At 51.6% G+C, this 22539-nt stretch overlaps 3 protein-coding genes across 3 annotated transcripts; 2 read left to right on the top strand and 1 right to left on the bottom strand.

Annotated features, from left to right (window-relative positions):
- Positions 1–10123: 10123 nt before the first annotated feature.
- COCSUDRAFT_16740 (sure-like protein) lies at positions 10124–11992 on the top strand (the record flags this gene model as incomplete). Its single annotated transcript, XM_005646593.1, has 7 exons — positions 10124–10336; positions 10443–10499; positions 10602–10709; positions 10805–10900; positions 11030–11155; positions 11440–11573; positions 11797–11992. The coding sequence occupies 7 exons, from the start codon at positions 10124–10126 to the stop codon at positions 11990–11992; spliced, it is 930 nt and encodes a 309-aa protein (XP_005646650.1).
- Positions 11993–13142: 1150 nt separating this feature from the next.
- On the bottom strand, positions 13143–17190 carry COCSUDRAFT_55803 (hypothetical protein; the record flags this gene model as incomplete). Its single annotated transcript, XM_005646592.1, has 10 exons — positions 13143–14037; positions 14221–14435; positions 14661–14767; positions 15072–15230; positions 15411–15519; positions 15861–16071; positions 16191–16303; positions 16449–16512; positions 16801–16928; positions 17020–17190. 10 exons carry the CDS (start codon positions 17188–17190, stop codon positions 13143–13145), a joined length of 2172 nt encoding a protein of 723 aa, XP_005646649.1.
- A 614-nt stretch (positions 17191–17804) lies between these two features.
- COCSUDRAFT_29492 (plant glutamate cysteine ligase in complex with Mg2+ and L-glutamate) lies at positions 17805–21568 on the top strand (the record flags this gene model as incomplete). The annotated part of the gene is made up of 9 exons (XM_005646591.1): positions 17805–17911; positions 18202–18460; positions 18673–18776; positions 18904–18976; positions 19122–19242; positions 19418–19639; positions 19968–20124; positions 20368–20503; positions 20888–21568. 9 exons carry the CDS (start codon positions 17805–17807, stop codon positions 21065–21067), a joined length of 1359 nt encoding a protein of 452 aa, XP_005646648.1. The 3' UTR covers positions 21068–21568.
- Positions 21569–22539: the final 971 nt, after the last annotated feature.

The following is a 22539-nucleotide window of genomic DNA, read 5'->3' as shown; positions in this document are numbered from 1 at the left end:
TCATCCACCCCTGCTGACAAGGACTCCGCGCCTGTTCTGGCCCTGCTGCCATCCTCCTGCCCCCTGAGCCCAAAGCCGACCCTTATCCCAGGCTCCTCTGAGCAGCAGAAGCAGCTGCATGAGAAGATGCTGCATCAGGAGCAGCTGAGACTGGAGGGGATCTGTGGCAATCTCAGGAGCTGCACAGACTCTGCTCAGGTATGCCGAGCACCTGACATGTTTTTTTTTCTTTTTTACAGTTATTAATATTATTATATTACACGCTTTCATGCCAGAGGCAAGGTGCGTCTGCAGACAAGCTGCAGGTAAAGGCTGCCACGTATCCTGCCCCTTGACGGACTCGCCAGATTCAAGCAAGACCTATTCAGCGTAGGCACACTGTTCAGGAATTATATCGAACCCCGCCAGCATAATTATTAATCGTCTCATTTCAATGTCCACTCTGGCAGTCTTGCTGAGAAGAAAAAATCTCGCAGGCAAGAAGCTGATCTCACTAGCAAGGACGTTGAGAATGATTTTACAGGATGTATCATGTCAATTGTGAAATGAACAACGATCCGGATATCTGGGCTTGCATGAGTCATGGAGTTGAGGAACAGGGATCCGTTGTGCACAGATTGAGGAGGTTGCCGGTCAGTCAGTATCCCCGATGGTGGCAGCTAGCACACAAGACCCCAGGTTCCTCAAGCTGGAGCCCTTGGAGCTGCAGCCAATCTGCACTGCTGTCCTGTCCTCGTATTTGCGCACCGCAGCTGAGGACTATCCAGGTCAGCGAACCTCTTCAGCTCCAAAGAAATGGCTGAGATCTTCACTGTCCCCCCAATACACACCACAGACTCAGCAATCAGCGCAGCTGCAATGATGTGCGATGTCAATGATGTGAGTGGGTTTTTGACACATATGCACTGTGGGACGTTTCAAACTTGGTAAAGACAAAATTTGAAAACTCGACCTCCTTGGCTCTCTATAAGGCTCCAACATGGTTCCAGGCTAAGGCTTGCATAGGATTGGCTCTAGCTCCTCAAAAGGGGGGCCTATGGCATAGTGATAAGACTTGCAAGTGATACCCTCACCCACTCAAAATATCATTGCATGCAGTCTGCAGTACAAATGAAATGACAGAGGTGCCTGCAGGCTCAAAGGAAGAAGGGTCAATCGGCGACAGGGAAGCACACATGCGGTGTCTGGGCCATACCTCCTATCTCATGCGCCGGCATGGGTACACCAACTTCTCTGTCTGGCTTCAACGCTGCCTCTGCAGCGCTCTGTGCGCAGTCCAGGTGGCACCTCTTGTCTGCGCTGTGCTGTCGAATAAATCACCCAGTTTTTCTTGGCGAGAAAATGCATGGGGATTAGGGGTGTGACATTACCCCATGTTTACACCACTGGAATTGGTTGGTGTGCAGGTTTCACATGGGGTGCTACATGGCTTGTTGGCATGCCCCAGCAAGTGCTCTCTGTACTTTATATAAAGCTTTATATGAGTCGTCTGCTATATTCAAGCACAAACACAGGACCTTCCTGATGATAGCTCTAGACATATGCAGCTCACAATACTTCGGGTTTAGATTTAAAGTTCACCTAGGGTAACCCAAAACCCTATATAATATGCACATGCGCGTGAAAAAATTAATCATCTGCATTCAGGTGGACAGTGCAGCTGAGGTGGAAGGAGCAATGCTCTTCGCGGCGCAGTGCGTCGTCAGGGGCTTTGTTGACTTCCGTTGCCTGCTGTGCCACCTGCCCGCTTTGCACGCTGCGCTGGGCTCCATAGCGATGACTCACCTGCTGACCTCAGCATGCGCAGAGACCGGCGCAGGTAATACCTTAGCTTTATTGTCTGGGGTTCTGCCCTCTTGACCACCCCGCCGTTCTTTCGAGAACCAGGCGTAAGACCCCGTAAGCGGCTTTGTGTTGAGGCCCAGAGTTGATTGCGAAGATCTTTATTTTTCTTAGAGATTGCCTTTTGCCTTTTCAAAGGCCGTAGAGTCTCTTGAGAGTGTTTTGGAGGGCGTCTCAACAAGTAAAGTGATTCTACAGCAAAGCACATGCATGGAGAGGTTTTGACCCTTCAACTGCTGTAGACTTTGAGGCCAGCCAGAAGAGGAGCATCCCTTGCCAGCTGATCCATAGCAAGTTCAGGGCATCTGGTGCATCCATCCGAATCGCAGGGTTTACAGTACAAACAAAGATATCAATTAATGACTCATGTGGGTGTGCAGGGTGTGGGCTGGATTTGGAAGCAAGGATGCTGGATGTGCACCAAGCTCGCCTGCCCTTCAAGGCTGCCTGGAACGCTGTTGGAAAACAACTCGTGGTAAGCACCTGCTCCTGTTTCACATCTTGCTGTTGTCCATGAGCGTGTCTGTGACTTTTTTTTGGTTCGCAAAAAATTTGCCGTGTTGCAAGCCTAAACCCTGAACCCTCATAAATCCAACCCTAAAATAAGTAAAAAATCAACTAATTACTTTGAAAAAGTAAAAATGATTTTGGCAACATCTTGTTCATGCCAGGTGGTGGCGGAATTAGAGCAGCAGCAGGGTGCAAACGATTTGACAGCGGTCTTGCAACATACTTCAATCCAGAGCGTCTTTCTGTCACGGCCCAGGTTGCTGTATGAGCAGCTGACGGCGCATCCTGTGCAAAACCCGGACGTCTATGCTCCCCTGTGCGTCTACCAATGCAATCTCCCAAAATCTGACTCAAAACTTTTGCATCTTGGAGCAAATTCACATTTGAATGTGAGATGCGTGAGAATGTGTATCTCAGTCCTCACATTCCAGTTTGCTAAGTCAGATAACCCTGCAATTTCACCTGAATCTGTGGATTGTGACTTGTGTCTGACGCTGCGGTTCAACAAAGATCTCTCTGAGACATTCGGTGGTGCTGATTCAAATTGTGCATGTGGTGACTCACCAGGATTGTGGCGCTTGCTCTGGTATCCGGCGAGGTCTCAGGGAGTACAGGGCCGCTCGCAGGCGGCAACGAAGCATGCATCAGCCGCCTGCTTCAGGGCACGAGCGCAGACAACGCTGCCGTCTCTTGGCTGCTGCTGCGCTGCCTGCTTGATGCGCAGGTGCAAACTCCGCCCTGACAGCTGTCCAGTGCAGCGAATGTTTTTTTCCTGACTGCGTTTGGTGGCTTGCAGAATTTGTTGTAATGATATGGGCGCTTGTTTGTGCGTTTCCTTTCCTGCTTGTTCTATTTTCTTACTGTTTTGTCTTCCCATAGAACTCCATTTTTGGGACCAGTGGGAGATTGGGACCAGTGGGAGAGTCAGAACCCCACACAACACGCTTAACGGAAATACCGTATTGCCTGCTGTGCTCCTTTTGCTACCTGTACAATGTTGTACAATGCATACCGTAACATTGACATTTTTTACTTCCTTTTCTCCTTTTCCTCCCTTCAGATCACTTTATGCCAATATACCCCTGGGTATCACAGAATTGGGTGTCAAAAATTGCAGTTGCTGATTACACAGTTCCTGAAAGTGTTTAGGGTTTAGGTTAATCCTAAAAATATAAAAACCCTAAAAAATACAAATACATGAGAAACAAAAGAAATTTAGGGTTCTGTGTCCTGGCCGCAGCTGATGGCCGCTGCTCGCAAGCGCATGGATGCTGGCCGGGCCCGGGAGGCGGCCGGGCGGGGTTTTGCCGAGGCCAACGCCGGCATGACTCGCACCAGCGAGGCCGAGAAAACCTTCACCTCACAGGTTCGAGACAGTTTCTCTGTACCTGGAAATCTGGATTATCTGCATAATCGAAGAATAACCTAAATCTTAAATTTTAAAGATGTCACTAAAATCCTGAAACCCTACATCCTGATTCCTGAGATATTGGCCTGGCTGGCGAGGGGCAGTTTTTATATTGAGCACCGTGCCCACGGCTGAGTGGGTCTTGCTTGGATCTGGCGAGTCCAAGAAGGGGTGGTATATTTGGCAGCCTTTAACTGCAGCTTGTCTGCAGGACGTACCTTGCCTCTTGGCAAGAAATATGTGATATTATAATAGACACCTGCAGCTTCTTTGCAGACGCACCTTCCCTCTGGCAGGAAGTGCACGTAATATAAATAATGCTAGTATTAACCAGATGTACCTCACTTCAGCATACACGTGATGGTTTTTGTGACCGTGCAGGTGCTGGCGACCTTGATAGAGCGGCCGAAGAAGGGAGCGCTGATTGCACGGATGGCGTGGGCGCTTGGGCGCGGCATAGGGGAGTACCTCCTGCAGCAAACCGACTGGGTCCTGCAGGTGCGCTGCAGCTGCCATCCATGCATACCTCTCTTCTAGCTAAGTCTCATAATCAAATCTACACCCTAAGAATGTAAAAAAGAAAGGATGCTTCAAAGCCCATGTGGGCTAAGAGACACAATATGGTACTGGGCTCTTCTCAGTAACAAAGGGTGACGAGTTGCCTTGCCACACAACGATGCATATATGGTGGCCAGAGCATGTAGAATACATGTACCAAATGTGCATATCTGCTCGATGACTAACAAACTTTTGGACAGTATCAACAATCTCGAACCATTCTATTTGTCTTGATGTATGAATTAATGACATTAATATGAAAGGAAAAACTTCATCCGAGTGCTTCTTCAGCAATGCTGTCGTTGCTGCGCAGGACTCGTCCTCCCTCCTGGGCCACATGAGCCTGGCACAAGTGCTGGGCAAGCGCTCCGGTGTGCCAGTGACACCGCCAGATCAGGCAGGTCCGAGCGCGGATGCGGAATCAGTGGGGGCCGGTTTTGCTGACCTGGCGCTGACTGGACTGGCGCTCAGTGACCAGAGCCGCCAACGCGACTTTGCGCAGCAGGTAAATTTATGGTCTATGATTTTTTTTGTTTTAACAAATTATAGCTACATTTAGACCCTGCGTTCATATAGAATAGGCCCTCGGCTTGCGAGCACTCGCATATCTGTGGCGCGTTGTTGCACAGTTGCTGTGATGTGTTGGAAATATTCTGCTCCGCTGTCGTTGGATTGGCGATGTGCGGATAGTTTCTTGAGCGGGTGGCTGAAAAAGTATTATGTCTCAACATGTCTTGACCAGTTTGTGACTCAGCATGAGAAGGCAAAAGGTTTCTCTTACACTGCTTCCCTAACATGGCTGTGGTGCTGCAGATAGTGCGGCAGTTGCAGACGCTGGGGGACATCCTGAAGGCAGACAAGGAGGAAGCTGTTACAGAAACACCGCCCACAGTTCCAGCAGCCGCCGCAGGGGATCTTCAGTCCAAGGCCTCAGGCGAGGGCTTGGACGGCAGCGCTGCGCGCAAGCCAAAAGGTTTTGGCGGCGGCTTTGGCTCTGGCAAAGCGCGGCGAATGTCGGCCCATGGCAGAGAGCGGCAGACTGTCGGTGCGGGCTGTCAGCTTCTTTGTGCCCTTTTTCCTTATCTTTAGACTTAGGAGGCTGGCAATTTCCTACACAGAAAACGGCTGCAGGCGCATTTACTCACTGAGATAAAAGCATCTGCACGAATGCGCGTCTCGGGCTCAACACGAGAGCAGCTTCCAAATCTGCGAAGAATCAACCCATGATAAAGCATTGCAAAAGTTGTGAACATGCAATTATGCAGGCACTTTTGACTGGAAGGGGTATGTTTACAGGTTCAGCGGAGGGCGTACGAGCAGCAGTTTCAGTGCGAGTGCAGATCCTTCTGCCGCTGCTGCCAGTCGTGTACGCAGACAGGGAGGCTGATCGCTCTAAGAACCTGCGCTACTGCTTGGCTCGGGCGCTGCTGCCAATCCTGGCTTCGTCCCAACTGTATAGCCCACCCAACAGGTGCAGTTCACACCCTGCAATCTTGAGGCACGAGTGCATGTCTGCTTGCATTGCTACTCAGTTGCAGAGCAGAAACGAGACGCGGGTAGCCCGCCCAATGCTGCAGAAATGCTTGTCAATGTGAAGGCACCAGGACATGGCCTGCCCAAAATCGATGGTGAGAAATCATATTCGAGCCTGGGGAGCTCGGAACATTGGGAATTTCACAAGTCTATGATTGGAAGAGACTCGGAACTCTCCTTGCACATGATACAAGATGCTTGTGCGGACCATCTGTAGTTGTTCCAGGGTGATCTGAGTGGCAGACTCATGCGCAGGGCTGTTGCCATGGCTGAGGAGCAAGCAGATACACTCCTTGAGCAGCTGCTGGCCATGTTACATGCGCTGCTGGCACCAGAGTGGGCAACCTGGCTCCGTGGCAACCAGGTAAGGCCTCAGAAGCCAGGATTTGCCGCTGCCCTAATTGGGGCAGTTTCTCATTTGCAATCGAGGATACATTGGCCTGCATGCCATGTCAATCTGCTTTTGCTTGCTGACAAACACTTGCTTGACTCACTCTGGCCATTTTTAGGTAAGAAAACTTCACAGAGCTGACGATTCATGTGGGACTTTTGGCAGGAGAAGCTGCGGGAGGTGCCGGCGTACGATGATGCGGCCGGCTTGCATGCGGAGATTGCTTTGCTGGCACCCCCTGCATGGGTCCGGGAGGCAATGCACAGCGCTCTGCGCACCATTCCCAGCTTGAAAATCTCCACGCCATCAGCTGCACCATTTGTGGACTCGTCTGTCTCTGCGCCTGCGCCTGCAAAGCCGCCGCCGGGATCTGCTTCAGGACGCAGAGAGGACGGCGCTGTTTTGCATGGCAGGCAGATGGAGAGTCAGATTGATCCGTGGTTCTTTGACGGCGGCTTTGCTGGTAGCACGGGTGCAGCTGGCTCTCGGAAAGTGCAGCGCTGGCTGCGAGGCGCTGTGAGACGACGCCCGGGGTGGAGTGGAATTGGACAGCAATAATCACAGGCATGGGGAGCCCATGAATTGTTTGAACCTACCTGATCAAGAAATGCGAGAACTTGATTGAGAACAATGAAGATTCGGAATTGGGAAATAAAAGGAGGGAACGCCTGTCGTGGAGGTCAAAACTGACTATTCACATACGGGTCTTTGGATAGCAGTTGCCAATTGCTGTGTATCGAGGCAACATATCGTTTGTAAAATCTCTTGAACTGATGAAGGCAGTGTAAAGAAGAGGATGGCGCTGATCGCTGACGAAGACGCCCTTCGATCCTTTGACAGGTAGGACCTTGAGGACATCGGAGGATTCGATGGCTTTGTCATTTATTGATTGTTGTTGCAAAAGCAGAGGGAATTTCATGACACTTTCTTACTAGAAAGGGGCCCATCAGGACGACGACAACAAATTGATGGACACAGCATTGACGTGCAAAACAAAGCAACACTCAGACGTGTTCGCGGATCGATGACGTGTGCATTGCTACTGTACAGGATTCCTGATGCAGAAAAGAAGCTCACACCGGCCCTGCGTGGAGTCCTGGCCGAGATTGCTACAACGGGCACCATCAGGTACGGACTCCCAGGAACAGGTTGGATATATTTGCGAGTCGTATGTGCCCCAAGATTTCTTATCATTTGCTTTCCTACATGCAATCTCCAACAGGCGTGATTGTGTGTATCTTCGAACAGGTATGAGTGGACCTTGCTCCAGCCCCTGGTGAGCCACCTGCTGTCCCAGGTCCTCCTCGACTTTGATGCAATCTCCAAGGTATGCTTCTATCTTGTGCTCCATAATCCATAGACAGCAAGAATCTGCTTTGTCTTTGTTGTCTGCTTTGTCAAGCACCCTGACAACATATTGCAGCCAGGAAAGCACTCCATGGCGCACAATGATCATCAAATGCCCAGCATGCTGAAGAAACATATTCTTGCTCGATATTTAGGGTTTCTGCGTTTCCCGTCATTGGGTTAAGGTGTTGCTTGCCGTACCCGTCCTTCAGTACTGTAAAACCTGTAATGACTACAAAAACCCCAGTGCCACTTAAACCCTCGCTCATGGCAGGTGGAGGTCGGCCCGATGCCGCCCCCGGCCAATGGGGAGGCCACTGAGCAGATGATAGAGCGGCTGACGCGGGCGGTGCGCGCTCACAGCGGCGCGGCCCCCTTCACTCTGCAGCGCCTGGCCGAGCTGCTGCTGGAGCCGCAGAAGCAGTACTCCCGCCTGGACAAGCTGGTGTGCTCACTTCTGTCACCCATTACTCTTCAGACAGGATCATGGGGGTGATTGAGTGATGCAGACAAAATGGTACTGTGTGTGTTGTGGTGCTTGTGGCCTTTTTTTTGCCAAGGATCTGAGTCCTCGGCAGGTCCTGAACTTCCTTGTTGGCGTGCGAGAGAGCGTTTGCGCTGATTTTTGCTTCTGTTGGTCAAATCAGTCCTCACGCCATTGGATGTGTTGTAATGGCAGCAATAAGCAGTGACCCTGGCGAATTGTGCGGTGCAGGCACTGGCTCTTGAGAAGCTGCTGCTTGTGACGAGCACGGTGGCAGCGGCTAGCAACCCGCCGCCGCGGCCGGCGATAGACTCTCTGCCGTCAGTCAATGACAACCCCAAGCCGCCACCTGGCAGGTGAGCAGCAGTCTTTCGCATTCATAGTAATGGCGGGTCATGAAGGTCGGACGAACCTGCTGTCGTTTCTTCTAGCTGGGTGAATTTCTGCCGCTAAAACTTTGTCAACAATTGTCAGCAACCAAGAAATTCACAGGTATCCTGCCTAGAGGGGAATTGACGTGTCTTGCTGCTGGGGGCATGCGTGGCTGAAGGACTGTGCGCATGCAATGCAGCTCGACCACAAAACCAGGAACTCTGCCGGCGACTGCCAACGGTCCGCACGAGCGCACACACATGCCTGGCAGCGGCTTCAACCTGGCCAGCGCTGCGCTGGGGACTCTGACTGCCGGGGCCGCATCACAGTACCTCCCAAACACTCAGGTGAACTATTTGCACAGCTGCCTTTATTCAGCGCATGTCTGTCGAGGGTGCCTACAAGATGCCTTATATGCCCCATCGCGGGGACTGTCACTCTGCGCATTGTATAAATGAGGGTAAGGCTTTGCTGGTTGCAAATGTGCCGAGGCAAATGTGATACATGGTGGCAAGACTGCCTAAAGGCCCATCCTGCCGCCACAAGATCTACCTGCCTTTAGCTGCATGTTGCCATGAGGAAGAGTGCCTTGTAGATGACTGTCTGAACCTTTTTGGTGCTTTGATGCGCAGTCGCCCGCAATGGCAGCAGACATTGACAGGCTGGGAGACAGCTCTGCACCTGTGGTGACGCCAGCTGTTGGGACGTCCTTCATCTCTGAGAGCAGTCAAAGCGCTGCTGAGCCTGATTTGGGCGGCCAAGCTCCACCGGTAAATGTCCTGGAAAATGGCAGCACAACTGTCCCTGATGATACGCCGGAAGAGGGAGCAGCAGGAGCGCAGCATGCAGGGGTTGCTGGAGGACAGGAGTCTGACAAGTCTGAGCCAGACAAGTCTGAGCCAGACATCCGATAGTGGGCTTTGATTACTTGCGTGAGGTTCTTGCTGCAGGCAGACTGGTGGAGTTGTCCATGTAAAGTTGTAAACGTGTTTGTTGCAGCTGTTGATGAGTCATTGAATTGTCAAGGCGCTGCACACTGCTGCGGTGCTGTGACAGTCACTGTCATACGGTATTGTGGCAGGCTTGCCAATTCAGATTCTGAACCTCAATCATGCCCGCAATGGGTGTAAGAGGCATTGCGATTGCGATTGCGCTCTTGGGGCTCTTCCCCCTCACAGTGGTTTTCTTTCTGCGAACCAACCAGCAGGACCCCTGAAATGTGCTCATGGAGTCATGGGAACTGTTGCCAGCACGTGCGAACATCACTTCACGTGTACCTTTACTTTGGCTGGATCTGACATTTGATGATATCCCTGATCGACAAATAACGGGAAGTTGCAAAATTGAAGACTTCTGCAAAAGATCCGCGCGCAGCCTTCAATTTTCGCTGCTTGTCTTTGTAACCGTCTCCAACGCAAATCCTGCCTTGTGTCCGTAATAAAGCATTGAGAAGGCATCGAATAATTTCTTGAGAGTCTAACTGAGATACTTGTGTACCGGTAAGGCTCCACGGGCGGCTGGTTTTACGACATCGAAGGTATAGATCTGTTCATCTTGATTCTCGGATTCCCTATGTCAACAAGCAAATAACAACTCTGAAAGCGCGCAGAATTTACATCAAGGACATCTAAGACCTCGTTATTCTGGCCCCAGCAGTGGAGGGCAGAAAGCAGCAAACATGGAGAAGAAGCGTTTGCTCATCAGCAACGACGATGGGATCAATGCACCTGGCTTGCAAGCCCTTGTGGCAGAGCTAGTGAGGCAAAATTTCTGCACTGTGTGCGTGTGTGGGCCGTCTGGGGAGCAGTCAGGCCAGAGCCATGCCATAACTCTAGGTCGGCCCCTGGCATGCTTCCCAATCAACGTTCCTGGAGCCCAGCAGAGCTTTGCGGTGGGATTTTCCTGACTCTCCCCGCTTTCATTACCGTTGCACAATCCTGGTGTACCCAGCGTGCACTGGATGAAAGCATGCAGACTCACAATGTGTGATGCTTCAGGTGGTTGGGAGTCCGGCGGACAGTGTTATGCTGGCCCTGAATGGGCCCATCTTTGAGGTGCGGCTTAATAACTAAATGCCCTTTGATGTCCTCTAGTAATGTGGTTTGGTGGTGATGTCGATGCGACAGTGATGTGCTGTTGATGCTGTACCTTCACAGGACAGAAATTTTGACCTGGTCATATCTGGGATCAATAGAGGGGACAACTGCGGCTTGCATGTCATCTACAGTGGCACAGTGGGAGCCGCTCGAGAAGCCGCGTGCAAGGTGGGACCTCTTATGAAATGTCACGTAAGGGAATCTGTACCACTTGTGGTGGCATATTTTTGCTCATTGTCACATGAATAATGGATTCTGCGCAGGGTGTGCCCTCTCTCGCAGTCTCTTTGGACGATGTGCGGGCAAAGTCTGCAGCCGACTATGCGGCAGCATCTGTCTACACCGTAGCTCTTATAAAGGTAGGAATGCTTCCTCTGGGTCTGACTGCCTGTTGTTTGAATCATTAGATCTCTGTTTTGAGAAGCCATTCCTTTACAGATGATAGCAGATAGGCACCTAGGCAAGGTGACGTTTTTGAATTTGAACAGGCTGTGCTTGGGCTGCTGGAAGGCACGGACGCCTCCTGGCTGCAGAAGATGACCGGCTGCATCATCAATGTGAACGTGCCAGCTGGACCTCTGCAGTCCATCAAAGGACTGCACCTTGCCCACCAGGTGCCGGCCCCTTCCTGCACCCATACATGCCATCTCACAAGGTGCAAAAAGTTGGGATGAATGTTTCATTGCTGCACAATCTTCACGTGCCCTGCAGCCCTTCCTTTTATTCCTGGCGCTTGCTTTGCCTCGATTTCTACATCTCAGTCATAATGTAAGAACTGCACGACCTGTGGATATATTCTGATGCGGCGGTACTGTCTAGAAAAAGGCACAACCATCACTGTAGGACGGCAATTGGTTTGACGGTAGTCTCGATGGCTGTTTTTTTAATTCAACTGCAGGGGGCTGCATGCGTGTTCCCGGCATTCAGGGAGATCTTTGAGGAGGTGCCACAGGATGAGGGGGCAGTCACCAGCACAGTCATCACCATGCCGAACACTCGCTCCTTCCGCAATGCTGCCGGTGACATGCGCTGGTGCGTATGCCCATGAGCCATGATTTTACATCCATGTTGTTTCTACTTAAGAGTCTCCCGTACTGATTTCCCGGTGCGACCTGCATGGGTAAACGCCTGTGGCCGCAACTTGTGCCGACCCTTCTGTTGTGCCTTATGCTGTTTCATTCTGTTGTCTGGCCCCGCAGCATGTAAACCCCCTGAATATTGAAAGGGGTGAGAACCAGGAAAAAATGGTGTGCAGGGACATGACACCTGGCGCGGACACGTGGGCAGTTCGCGAGGGCTGGGCATCGGTGACGCCCCTCGGTCTGCGATCGGACATGCCTCTTCAGGTGCAGAGCACTTGCAACTCCGATAATGACGAGGAGAAAATGGTGCATCTACTAGCTTGCTGTGCCCGACTTGGGTCCTTGAATTTTGTCACTTGTATATGCTAAGCTACAATGAAAGGGGAGCAGGCTCCTGGGAGAATGAGTCTCCTAATTTCCATCATGATTCCATCCTAGCTAGTACTGTGCCAGTAGCACATGAGGCATGCGAAGGCTTAGGTGGAAATCGGGCCGTACTACTCGTAAGTACGGGGCAGTCCGGGGAGATGCCATGTGTTCAAAGGTTTATTTGTCTGCGCAGGGGATGATGAGACAGGGTGGTGCACATGACGTGGACTCCAGTTTTCCTGAGCTCTTGGGCGCTATTGTGAAGACGGCGGCCTTGGCACTGGGAGTAGAAGCGCAGGGCTGCAGCCGGCTATGATTAATTGCATTCGTGTGACAACATTTGATATTTGAATGGACAACATGCGCCGTTGTTGGGAATGCATATGCCTGATTGCAGTTGCCTCTGTGTTTTTGCATGCGCTGTTCTTGCAATTGCCATGTCAATCCTAGTATCCTGAATATCTTTCATCATGTGCATAACAGACCCCTCACTGTCTGCACAACGTGTCCACTGTATTTACAACAGATTCAGGTTCAATGGCGCGCAGAGCAACATCAGAGCAAAAAGAAACCGTGAACAGAGCAAACAGACACACACACTTTTGCACGATTGTCATTCGAGTCCTCAGAGTTTCCTTCATTCTGTTCATGCCCTTCCATGAAAAAACCCAACTTCAGAAGTATTGACTACCGGAAAAAAGGTCTACGCAGCATATAACCTTGAGACAATAGAGGGGCGACAGGAATGGTGCTGTCAAAACTTTTTTCAGTCTCATGCCTGCATGCAAGGCAACTGAGGCATTTCCAGATAGAGCAGGATGCTAGCCTGGTCCAAGGTATGGGCCATCATGGTTGACGGCTCCCATATTGCCGGCACAAATTTTTTGAGAAATGCATGCCCCAAGGGTCATAACACTGGTGCTCACAACCTGAAGACCGGCATATGAAGCAGTGATTGAGATTGCTACGTCTTTGCTTAGAACAGCACACCTGGAACTTCCTGTCATATCTTCTTGCCCACAACCCGCAAAAAACAAAGGTATGGAGCTGGCCATGCTGCCTCTGGCTGTCAACAGGCTGTGTAAATGTCTGAGCCCGTCCCATCAAAGAAAGTCGTGTGCCATTATGTGAGGATGCTGCCTCAGGCGGTCTACTCTCGAGGCTGTTGCTGCTTTGCCGGCTTCTCGAAGTAAGCGGGCGCCAAAGCCTGCTTCAGAGCTCTAGAGGCGCCAAGCTGGCCGCCGCTGCCCTTTCCCGCATTTTTTCTCTCAACGGCTGCGCTGCAGCCTGCCTCAGCCGGGCCCAGGCCTGGTGGCGCTCCACTCAGCTCCCCGGAAGAAGCATCCTTGGACTTCTGTGCACCGTTGATAGCGCCCTTGCCCTCCTTTGCCTTCTGCGCGGTTTTCCTTTGCCTCTGGCTGTGCGGCGCTTCTGGCTGCGCATCATTGGTTGGCATTCGAGCATCTGCCTGCGCATTTTCCTGGGAGGATCCATTGGCATCCGCGCGGTGCCCCTTCTTCTCCCTCCTGATTGGCTTCCTTGCTTGGGTGGTCTCTGCCGGGGGGGCGTCAGACTTCGCAGCCGGCTTCGCCTTCGGAGCCGGGGATCGATCCTTGTCAGCCCGTGGCACTGCGGCTGTCTGCGCGCCGACCAGTGACCTGATAAGGCCGATGCCTGGCCGCCTGCGCTGCTCATCTTGCCTGGAGGCACTGCCAGAGTCAAAACCAGGAGGCACTTCCTTCAAAGCTGCCGGCACCGTCTGTACCGCCACCGCTCGCCTGTCACCGCTGCCCTTCCTCCTATCCAAGCCTCCGCTGGCATCTGCAGATTCCCTCTGCGCGCGCTTGTGCGCGGCCCCCTCTTTGCGGCGCGAGTCCCTGTCTGCTCTGCTGGGCGACGACCGCTGCGCAGCTCTGTCATGTCTTTGCACTTCTGCGGTAGCTCCTGTTCTGCTTCTCCTGCCGGGCGCGCTCTCTGCCTTTGCGTCCCTGCTGACGCTGTCAGGCTCCGCAGATGACGCGCGCCTTGAGAGCTTCGCAGGCGCCCTGATCAGCACACAGGAGAAAGTGAGGCTCTGGCAGAAAATTGCGCCAATATGACGGGTTCACCTCAGACATTGTCACGACACTTTCACTTATTGCGAAACTGATAGTGCCTTATTTAATAGGCCATACGAATAGCTGTTCAGAAGCTGAGAAATGAGTAATGAGAAGTGTAGAATTGCATACCCATTTGTGGATTTTGAGTCCTTGCCAGGAGTCTTGCTGGTCCCACTGGCTTGCGCCGAGTTCCTTCCTGCTTCTGCATTGGAGTGCTGAGCCCGCTTGGAGGCAGTCGAGGCATGATCAGGCACCTGCTGACGGGCCCTGCTGCTCTTGTCAGCTGCCTGGACAGGCACTGCTCGAGGTCGCTCCCCTTCTGACTTGCCAGATTTCTTCAGCTCCTGCACACAGGTATTGCAAGCTTTGAACAGTGGACAGCGCTTTAAGACGATTCCATCTTGCTGCAAAAATGGAGCGCAACCAAGCTGGGGACTCAAGTGTGTATACCAGCTCCTGCTTAAGATATGGAGCAATGATTAAGCCATGTCGACAAGCACATTCATTAGAACCAAATGAACGGTTGCCAAGCTGTATGGCTGCCAAGCTGTTGAGTCACGGACTTGTACCTGCTCCAGGGAGGAGGGCTGGCCCAGCTGGGGAGGCGGCCGGTAGACCTGGAAGCCCAAGCGGACCTTCTCCCTTGCTGCCTCAAACTCCTCAGCACTTGGGTGATCTGCCACGCATGCACACCATTTTTTCCTCTCAGTCCTCCACATTGGCAGTTCAGCTCTAGCACCTTTATGATAAGTCAAGCACCATTCGTGGCTTTCTGCGGAGGTTATTGCATGCAAGAACAAGTGGCGCCCGCAAAGGTCTCGAGGCCAATCGACCCTGATGGGTTGGTGCTGATTACTTCTGGTTTCATTCATCACCCCGTCTCTCAGGGGCATTATTATACACATTCCACCTCAGCCAAGTGATCAGGACTTGGAGACTATTGCATGACGTCATGCGCAGTGAAGACATACAGTTCGCACCTTGCGGAGGGTCAGGCTGCGGTGAGGCGGTGATAATCTGGGGTGTTGGCAGGGATTGGCCGCCCCAGCCGCTGATGGCTGAGTCGTATGCCCACCCGGCCGGCGCTGCTGCGGGCGCATGCCGCTCAGCTGCCATGGGCTCCAGCGGCATTGGTGGCCCTGGACGATACTTCCTGATCAGATGATGCACTGTAGAACAACTACGGTTTCTTTCTCAAACCTGATAGAAAGTCATTCATGGAGGATCAGACAGGGCAAATCAGCCTGAAGACTCGAGTGATCATGTGATAATCTTATGACAAGACAGCGTGAAGTGACGTCTGTTAGCCATGGCCTCACCGGTGCCAGGGTGGGATTGCACGTAGACAGGCACACCCAGGGCAATGCCATCATAGCCGATGGATGGCACTCGCATCTGCATGGGCTGCTGCTGTGGTTGCTGCGCTGCCTGCAATCAACCACCAAGGCTTCAAGATTCCCCTCACAGTACTTGAAGCAGAATGCGAATTTAGTGATGACTCATTTAAGCCCTGGCTCAGATGCATATTTTCACTTGTGTGGAGATAATGCTCCTTTGCCTCACAAGCAGTGCAGGAGGAGAGCAGGCACCTGACTGCTGCACTGATAGTGTTGCTCCTGCTGAGCCGCTCCATATGATGGGTATGCCAAATTTCCCCTACATCTACACAGCATCTTGGTACTGCTTCACCGTTACGGACAGCTGAGAAGTCCAGAACGTTGAAAAATGTAGCATTCAAGTCCCCTGAAGAGCACGCACGTTGGAGGAACCTGGCCGCGGCCAGAGAGGTGGGTGTTGTACAGAGTGGCCTCCAGCTGTTCATGAGTCATGGGCGGCCGGCCCTGCACGCGACGCTCTGTATAGGGCACATTGCTGCTGGTATCATGCGCGCTCGCTCGGCTGTACTCATCTCCCCTGTATTGCTCAGCAGCATCGCTGTTGTGTGTGTTGAGGCGGCTCCCAGCAGCCGCCCGCCCGGATCTGCACAGCACCCGCCACTATCAGTCACAATACTCATTACATCTACAGTGTATGCTTACAGTGCTCCATTGGACAGGCCAATCGAAGATCACTAAGGCAAAGAAAGTGACAGTGTGCACCTGAAAGAACCGCTGTAGCCAGACATCTCAGCTCTGTAATGTGAGCGTCCCTCATCTTCCACAGGTGCGGACGTTCCTGGTCCGGCAACACTTCTGCGCTGCAACACTCTCACCTGCGCAATCAGAAGTAGTGCTGACCATATATGTACCTTTGCCCTGCTGCAAGGTGAAATTATTCACAGGAGTAGAAAGAAATCTACAACTGCATGGCAACAGTGGAGGTCGCATATATGCTGTCAAGTATCAAAGAAATTATACCGTGTCTGACTGTGCGATGTCCACAGGACGGCGCCACCAGATCTTCTCTTCGGACTCGGGTACCCTGCCATGAACCAGAGGAATGAGCAATCATACAATCATCTACAGATTGTGTGAGAGTCTCTCAATTGTGCAAAATTGCTGCAAGTTGGTGACTACCTGTCATCATCAATGCTTCCACCAGCATCAATTGTTCTGGAACCCCATTCATGCTCCCTGGCATGATCCACTCTTTCTGAACGGGGCTGTTCCACCCTGCAGCAGCACAGGCACCGTGTTAGAAATCTGAGACACCATCCATGTTACTCGAAATAGAGGATTTGCAAATGTATTCACTGGATGAGAAGCATACTGGCTCCACCTCATCCCACTCTCGTCAACCTTCACACCCACTCCCCAGCGCTGCTGAAAGGGGCCAGCTTCCTTGTACGCATCTTGCCAGGACTGCTCATACTCATCTCTTTGCTGCTGGTTTCGCACCTGAACGCACAGGGATGCAGATCAATGCGTGTTCAAAGGCTCAAGTACAGCCTTACAACCTGGAGTGGTCTGGCTAAGTTAGTGAGCGCACGATGCTGCGATAGAAGCCATGACGCGTGTCAATTCGCTGCTTGGAGATTCCCCTCTCCACTTCTATGCCCTCATGCCACACGCCATCATTCGCTCGGTACTGGCCAGTGGCCTCATCGAAGATGGGTGAGCTTGCTTCTTCCTCATCCACCTCTTCAGCCCAGGCACGCATGCGCAATCCTCTTCCTGGCATGCTGATCTAATACGTGGGCGTCGTTCGGCTAAATGTGGTGCTCTTTTGCACTGCAGGTTTCGAATGGACCGACAGCTACCCTGTCTTGATGTCCTTCAGCTGCTACCCACCCTCCATTGATGCAAGCGCCATGAAGTGGTGCAAGATCCTCGCGGGACCAGAACATCCTGGTACGGAGGCAAATTCAGGTATTGCAATGCCATCACTGGGGTTACATCTATGTCATCTGCCAGGTGCGTATCGTCATGTGCGTTCACCTCGCCCTAAATTACTTCATAATGTGCGAAGCAGATCACCTTAAGCATCGGAGGTTTATTTCGGCGGTTATATAAACATAATATATCCACTCAATAGAAATTTGTCTGATTCCCAGGTCCCCCTTCATAAGCACAGGCGTGCTGACAGACATGCACTGTAGCAGTGGTGCTGTCATTCTTCGAGAGTCTCAGGTTTTGCTGTGTTAGCACGCCAAGTCATACAAAAGATTTCAGATGCTCAGCACTGGCTGCTTGACTCCAAGGCATTGCACTCTCGGCCGAGATTTTGGACCTAGCCATAAGCAAAGATTAGCGACTCCTTACCCTAGGACGAGAATGAGCGCAGCTCCCAGCACGATCGCCCCTGAAGCAACGCAACAGCTAACTAAAGAGGACCTTGTAAAGTACTTGGCCTCTGGCTGCAAGCCCCGCGAAAAGTGGAGGTATGACAATTGCTTGATACTGTTGTCGCCCACGCTGCGGGGATTGCATGTTGGTACTGAATTGCAAATGAATAGAATAAGTACGAAAGACGCTGTCTTTCACGCCCACAACTATACTGACGCTGTGGCCTGCGGTTGTGTATGCAAGATCGTGGCTACCAGGATCCTTTGTGCAGTGCATCCTTGCTCTCCTGAAATCTATGAGGCCAGGCGAGCTGCGAAGAATTAACCAAAAAAATCGCAATCGTATTGCAAATGATTCGATGCTGAGCTAGAACTGCTGGCCGCAGGATTGGGACGGAGCATGAGAAGCTGGGCTACAACACTGCAGACAACAGCAGGATCGGCTATGACGTCATCCAGAAGCTGCTGCAGGGTCTGTGTGACCGCTTTGGCTGGCAGCCGGTGATGGAGGGCGAGTATATCATCGGTGCAGAGCTGGATGGGCAGAGTGTCAGCCTGGAGCCTGGCGGCCAATTTGAGCTGAGTGGCGCTCCTTTAGAGACCTTGCACATGACCTGCGCAGAGACCAATAACCACCTCTATCAGGTGGGTGCTCACGGATTTGATTAATTTAATCGTGCGATCAGGCTTGCTTGTCAAGAGGAAGTCCACAATTTGTGGTGATGCATTGCCAAGGGAGCCGCGACTTTGCTTCCTGCAGATGCAATGTTTCCTTTCATGCATGAGATCTCCAGCAGAGCTGACTAGGAATATTGGTTTAGGGTGAGCTCACCCAAGTTTACGCATGTGTTGTGCAGACCAAAACAATTGCGAAGGAGTTGGGGATTGGCTTCTTGGGGCTGGGCTTTGACCCCAAATGGAGGGTGGAGGATGTGCCTGTGATGCCAAAGCATCGGTATAGGTGAGCTGAAATGCTTATCCTGCAGTGCCAGTACAAAATCAATTTGGCTGTGACTGTGTGCCTTTGCATGTAGCAAGACTTCTGTTTGCTGGATTCTGTGGTTTGAAATGATGGTCTGGTTTTCCAGGATCATGCGTTCGTACATGCCAAAGAGGGGCACACTGGGCCATGACATGATGTTCAGGTCGACTACCATCCAGGTATGAATATTGCGCCACTGTTGGCTAGCATTCAGTTGTTCGCTGGTTTTGCATTACAGTATTACTACTTGCTGATATGAAGGAGTGGAGCATGATTTCTGCAGCCCGTGGTACGCGACCCAATGGTCTGCTGCTTGGTCTGCAGGTCAACCTGGACTTTGAGGACGAAGCAGACATGGTGGAAAAGATGAGGATAGGGATGGCACTGCAACCCGTTGCCACTGCCCTCTTCGCCAACTCGCCCTTCAGAGACGGCAAGGACACAGGTGTTGTGCCAGCAAGCATATCCCTGCTCGTGATGGCGGCTGTTGCTGTCCTGGAAGGACCCTTCTAACTGTTTTTGTTTTCTGCAACACTTGGTTGTACAGAAACAAACTGTTTGTGGCGCTCAGACTGCCAGCACACCCTTCTGAGTGCTGAGCTGTTGCGTCGCATGGGCAGGCTACATCAGCTGGCGGAGTCACGTGTGGACAGATGTGGACCCAGACAGGACGGGCATTCTGCCCTTTGTCTGGGACGCCGACTTTGGCTTTGAGCGCTATACGGAGTACGCGCTGGACGTGCCCATGTACTTCCTGTACCGCAATGGCACCTACGAGGATGCCACGCAGCAGCGGGGGACCTTCCGCGAGTACTTGGAAGGCCGCCTGCCCATTGCACCAGGTGCGGCGCTGATCCATGCACAACTGCAAAGTCTTCCTGTGCTAAGACACACTTACACCTGTCCTCTCCGCGACCTGCAAAGGCACACAATAGCTCTAATTGGCATCTCCGCAGCTGTCAAGCGCTTGCACCGGGTGTCGTGATCACACCTCCTTGGCTTTTGACAAGAATGCTTACCAGCAACTGTAGAGCTTTAGCTCATGATTGTCTACACAAAAAGAAATAGCTATGCATGCAGTCAATTTGGGCAGTATCTCACATAAATTATTGGCTGACTGGGAATTTGTTGTTCTGTTGAGCTGAAGGGGGGCTTCTCGTGGGCATGCAGGGCAGTACCCCACGCTGAAGGATTGGGAGACGCACCTGACCACCATCTTCCCAGAGGTACGCCTGAAGCGCTACATGGAGATGCGCGGCGCTGACGGCGGCCCCTGGGATTCTATTTGCGCGCTGCCGGCACTCTGGGTTGGCCTGCTGTACACCAGGTGGGTGCTGACTTTACTAATGCCGCACTGCACTTTTGGAACCCTTTATCAGAGGATAAGGGTGTTCTTCAGCTCTTGTAGAGGCAGCTGAGCTGACCCGCAGCCCACATCGACATGTATCCCCTGCTGGATTCTGTGCCTCTGCATATGAGTGTGTGCGGAGCGTGGCCAGTGGATTCCTTAATTGCAAAAAAGATACAGTAATCGGAGAGGCTTTGACAATGCATCTGGGCTTGTGCGCAGGGAAATCCAGACGGAGGCCTACGAGATGATTAAGGGCTGGTCTATGGAGGATCACCAGCACCTTCGTGACAGTGTTCCCAGCACCGGCCTAAAGACGCCCTTCCACGACGGCACTGTCCAGGATGTGGCCAAGCAGGTGATGCGTCAATCCCCGCTGTCTTGAAGATTCTCCATCAACTTCCATAGCTGAGTGTTTTGTCTCACCCGCCTGCTCGATGGGGTCCCTAGGCCTGGCAAGGGCACCCTCCTCTCGGGAAAGATGCCCTCAAAGCCTGTGTTCCAATCCTTCGGTTGGCCAAGCACCCCATGCATGCCAGAGCAATGCAAGGCTGAAATTTAGCCTGGGCCTTGAGGCTGATGCAAGGCTTGCACCTTGAGGCTGACTTGCAAGCATACAATGGTTACATGTCATCGGCCATGACCTGTGTGGCAGCACCTGTATTTATGTACATCTCATTGCTGAAGTCTCTGGAAGGTGCTTTACCTTGGAGCTGCCTGCTGAAGTGCTGTGATGTCACAGGTGCTGGCGCTATCGCGGAAAGGCCTGCAAGCCCGGGGGAAGGGGGAGGAATCATTCTTGAAGCCACTGGAAGTCATCGCAAACACGGGGGTCACTGCAGGAGATGCATTGAGGAAGAGGTATCATGAGGAGTGGGGTAGCAATGTGGACAACATCTTCTCTGAAGAATTCACCTACTAGTTTGTAGCCCGTAGCCCTCTGACCGTCTAGACGTTCAAAATTGGAAGTAAGATTTGCCCAATAGTATACTGATATCTGAGCAATGGGTTGGTTGTGGCACGTCTCGTCTGCTTCCGAATGCATGAACATGGGTGTGCGTTTGTGGAGAACACTATGGCTTGGCGCTCCCGCATCATTTGCATTTGCAATATTTATTGAACAAAGCGGATGCCAGTGAACATGCTTATGAAAGTATCACACATACTATCATCCTACTCTCATCATTTACACCTAGTGTTTTGGGGTTGGGGTGTCCAAAAATGGACCCCCGTTTTAAGGGTGATCTTGGGCAATTTCGATGTGCTGATCACGCCTACGAAGTCATAATTTGAAAATTCGACCTCTTTGGCTCTCTATAAGGCCTCAAACATGGTTTTAGGCTAGGGTTTGCATAGGGTTGGCTCTAGCTCCTCAAAAGGGGGGCCTATGGCATAGTGGAAAGACTTGCAATGGGACATATACATATAGGGCTTTCATTTGATGCATGTCTCACCAAAAGTTGCAATGCCGTTTTGGAGCTATCACACCTTGAAAAAAGTGATCATTTCCCTTCTAGTCTTGTGGAGCCCCTAGCTCCTCCAAAGGGGGGCCTATGATATAGTGCAAAGGCCTCCAATGGGACCCACTCACATAGAGCTTTCACATGATGCATGTCCCAGAAAAAGTTGCAATGCCATTTTGGAGGTGGCACACCTTATAAGAAATCCATAAAGACCCTGGCAGCCTTCTAGAGGCTCTAGCTCCTCAAAAGGGGGGCCTATGGCATAGTGGAAAGACTTGGAATGGAACATATACATATAGGGCTTTCATTTGATGCATGTCTCACCAAAAGTTACAATGCCGTTTTGGAGCTATTACACATTGTAAATAGTGATCATGTCCCTTATAGTCTTGTGGAGCCCATTAGGGTTTACACCTAGTGTTTTGGGGTTGGGGTGTCCATATATTCAGGGTTCAGGGTTTAGGGTTTAGGGTTTAGGGTTTAGGGTTTAGGGTTTAGGGTTTAGGGTTTAGGGTTTAGGGTTTAGGGTTTAGGGTTTAGGGTTTAGGGTTTAGGGTTTAGGGTTTAGGGTTTAGGGTTTAGGGTTTAGGGTTTAGGGTTTAGGGTTTAGGGTTTAGGGTTTAGGGTTTAGGTTTAGGGTTTAGGGTTTAGGGTTTAGGGTTTAGGGTTTAGGGTTTAGGGTTTAGGGTTTAGGGTTTAGGGTTTAGGGTTTAGGGTTTAGGGTTTAGGGTTTAGGGTTTAGGGTTTAGGGTTTAGGGTTTAGGGTTTAGGGTTTAGGGTTTAGGGTTTAGGGTTTAGGGTTTAGGGTTTAGGGTTTAGGGTTTAGGGTTTAGGGTTTAGGGTTTAGGGTTTAGGGTTTAGGGTTTAGGGTTTAGGGTTTAGGGTTTAGGGTTTAGGGTTTAGGGTTTAGGGTTTAGGGTTTAGGGTTTAG

This window comes from Coccomyxa subellipsoidea (genome assembly GCF_000258705.1).
Source record: "Coccomyxa subellipsoidea C-169, whole genome shotgun sequence".
NCBI lineage: Eukaryota > Viridiplantae > Chlorophyta > Trebouxiophyceae > Coccomyxaceae > Coccomyxa > Coccomyxa subellipsoidea.
The sequence above is the reverse complement of the archived record's forward strand: the minus strand, read 5'-3'. Positions and strand labels throughout refer to the sequence as shown.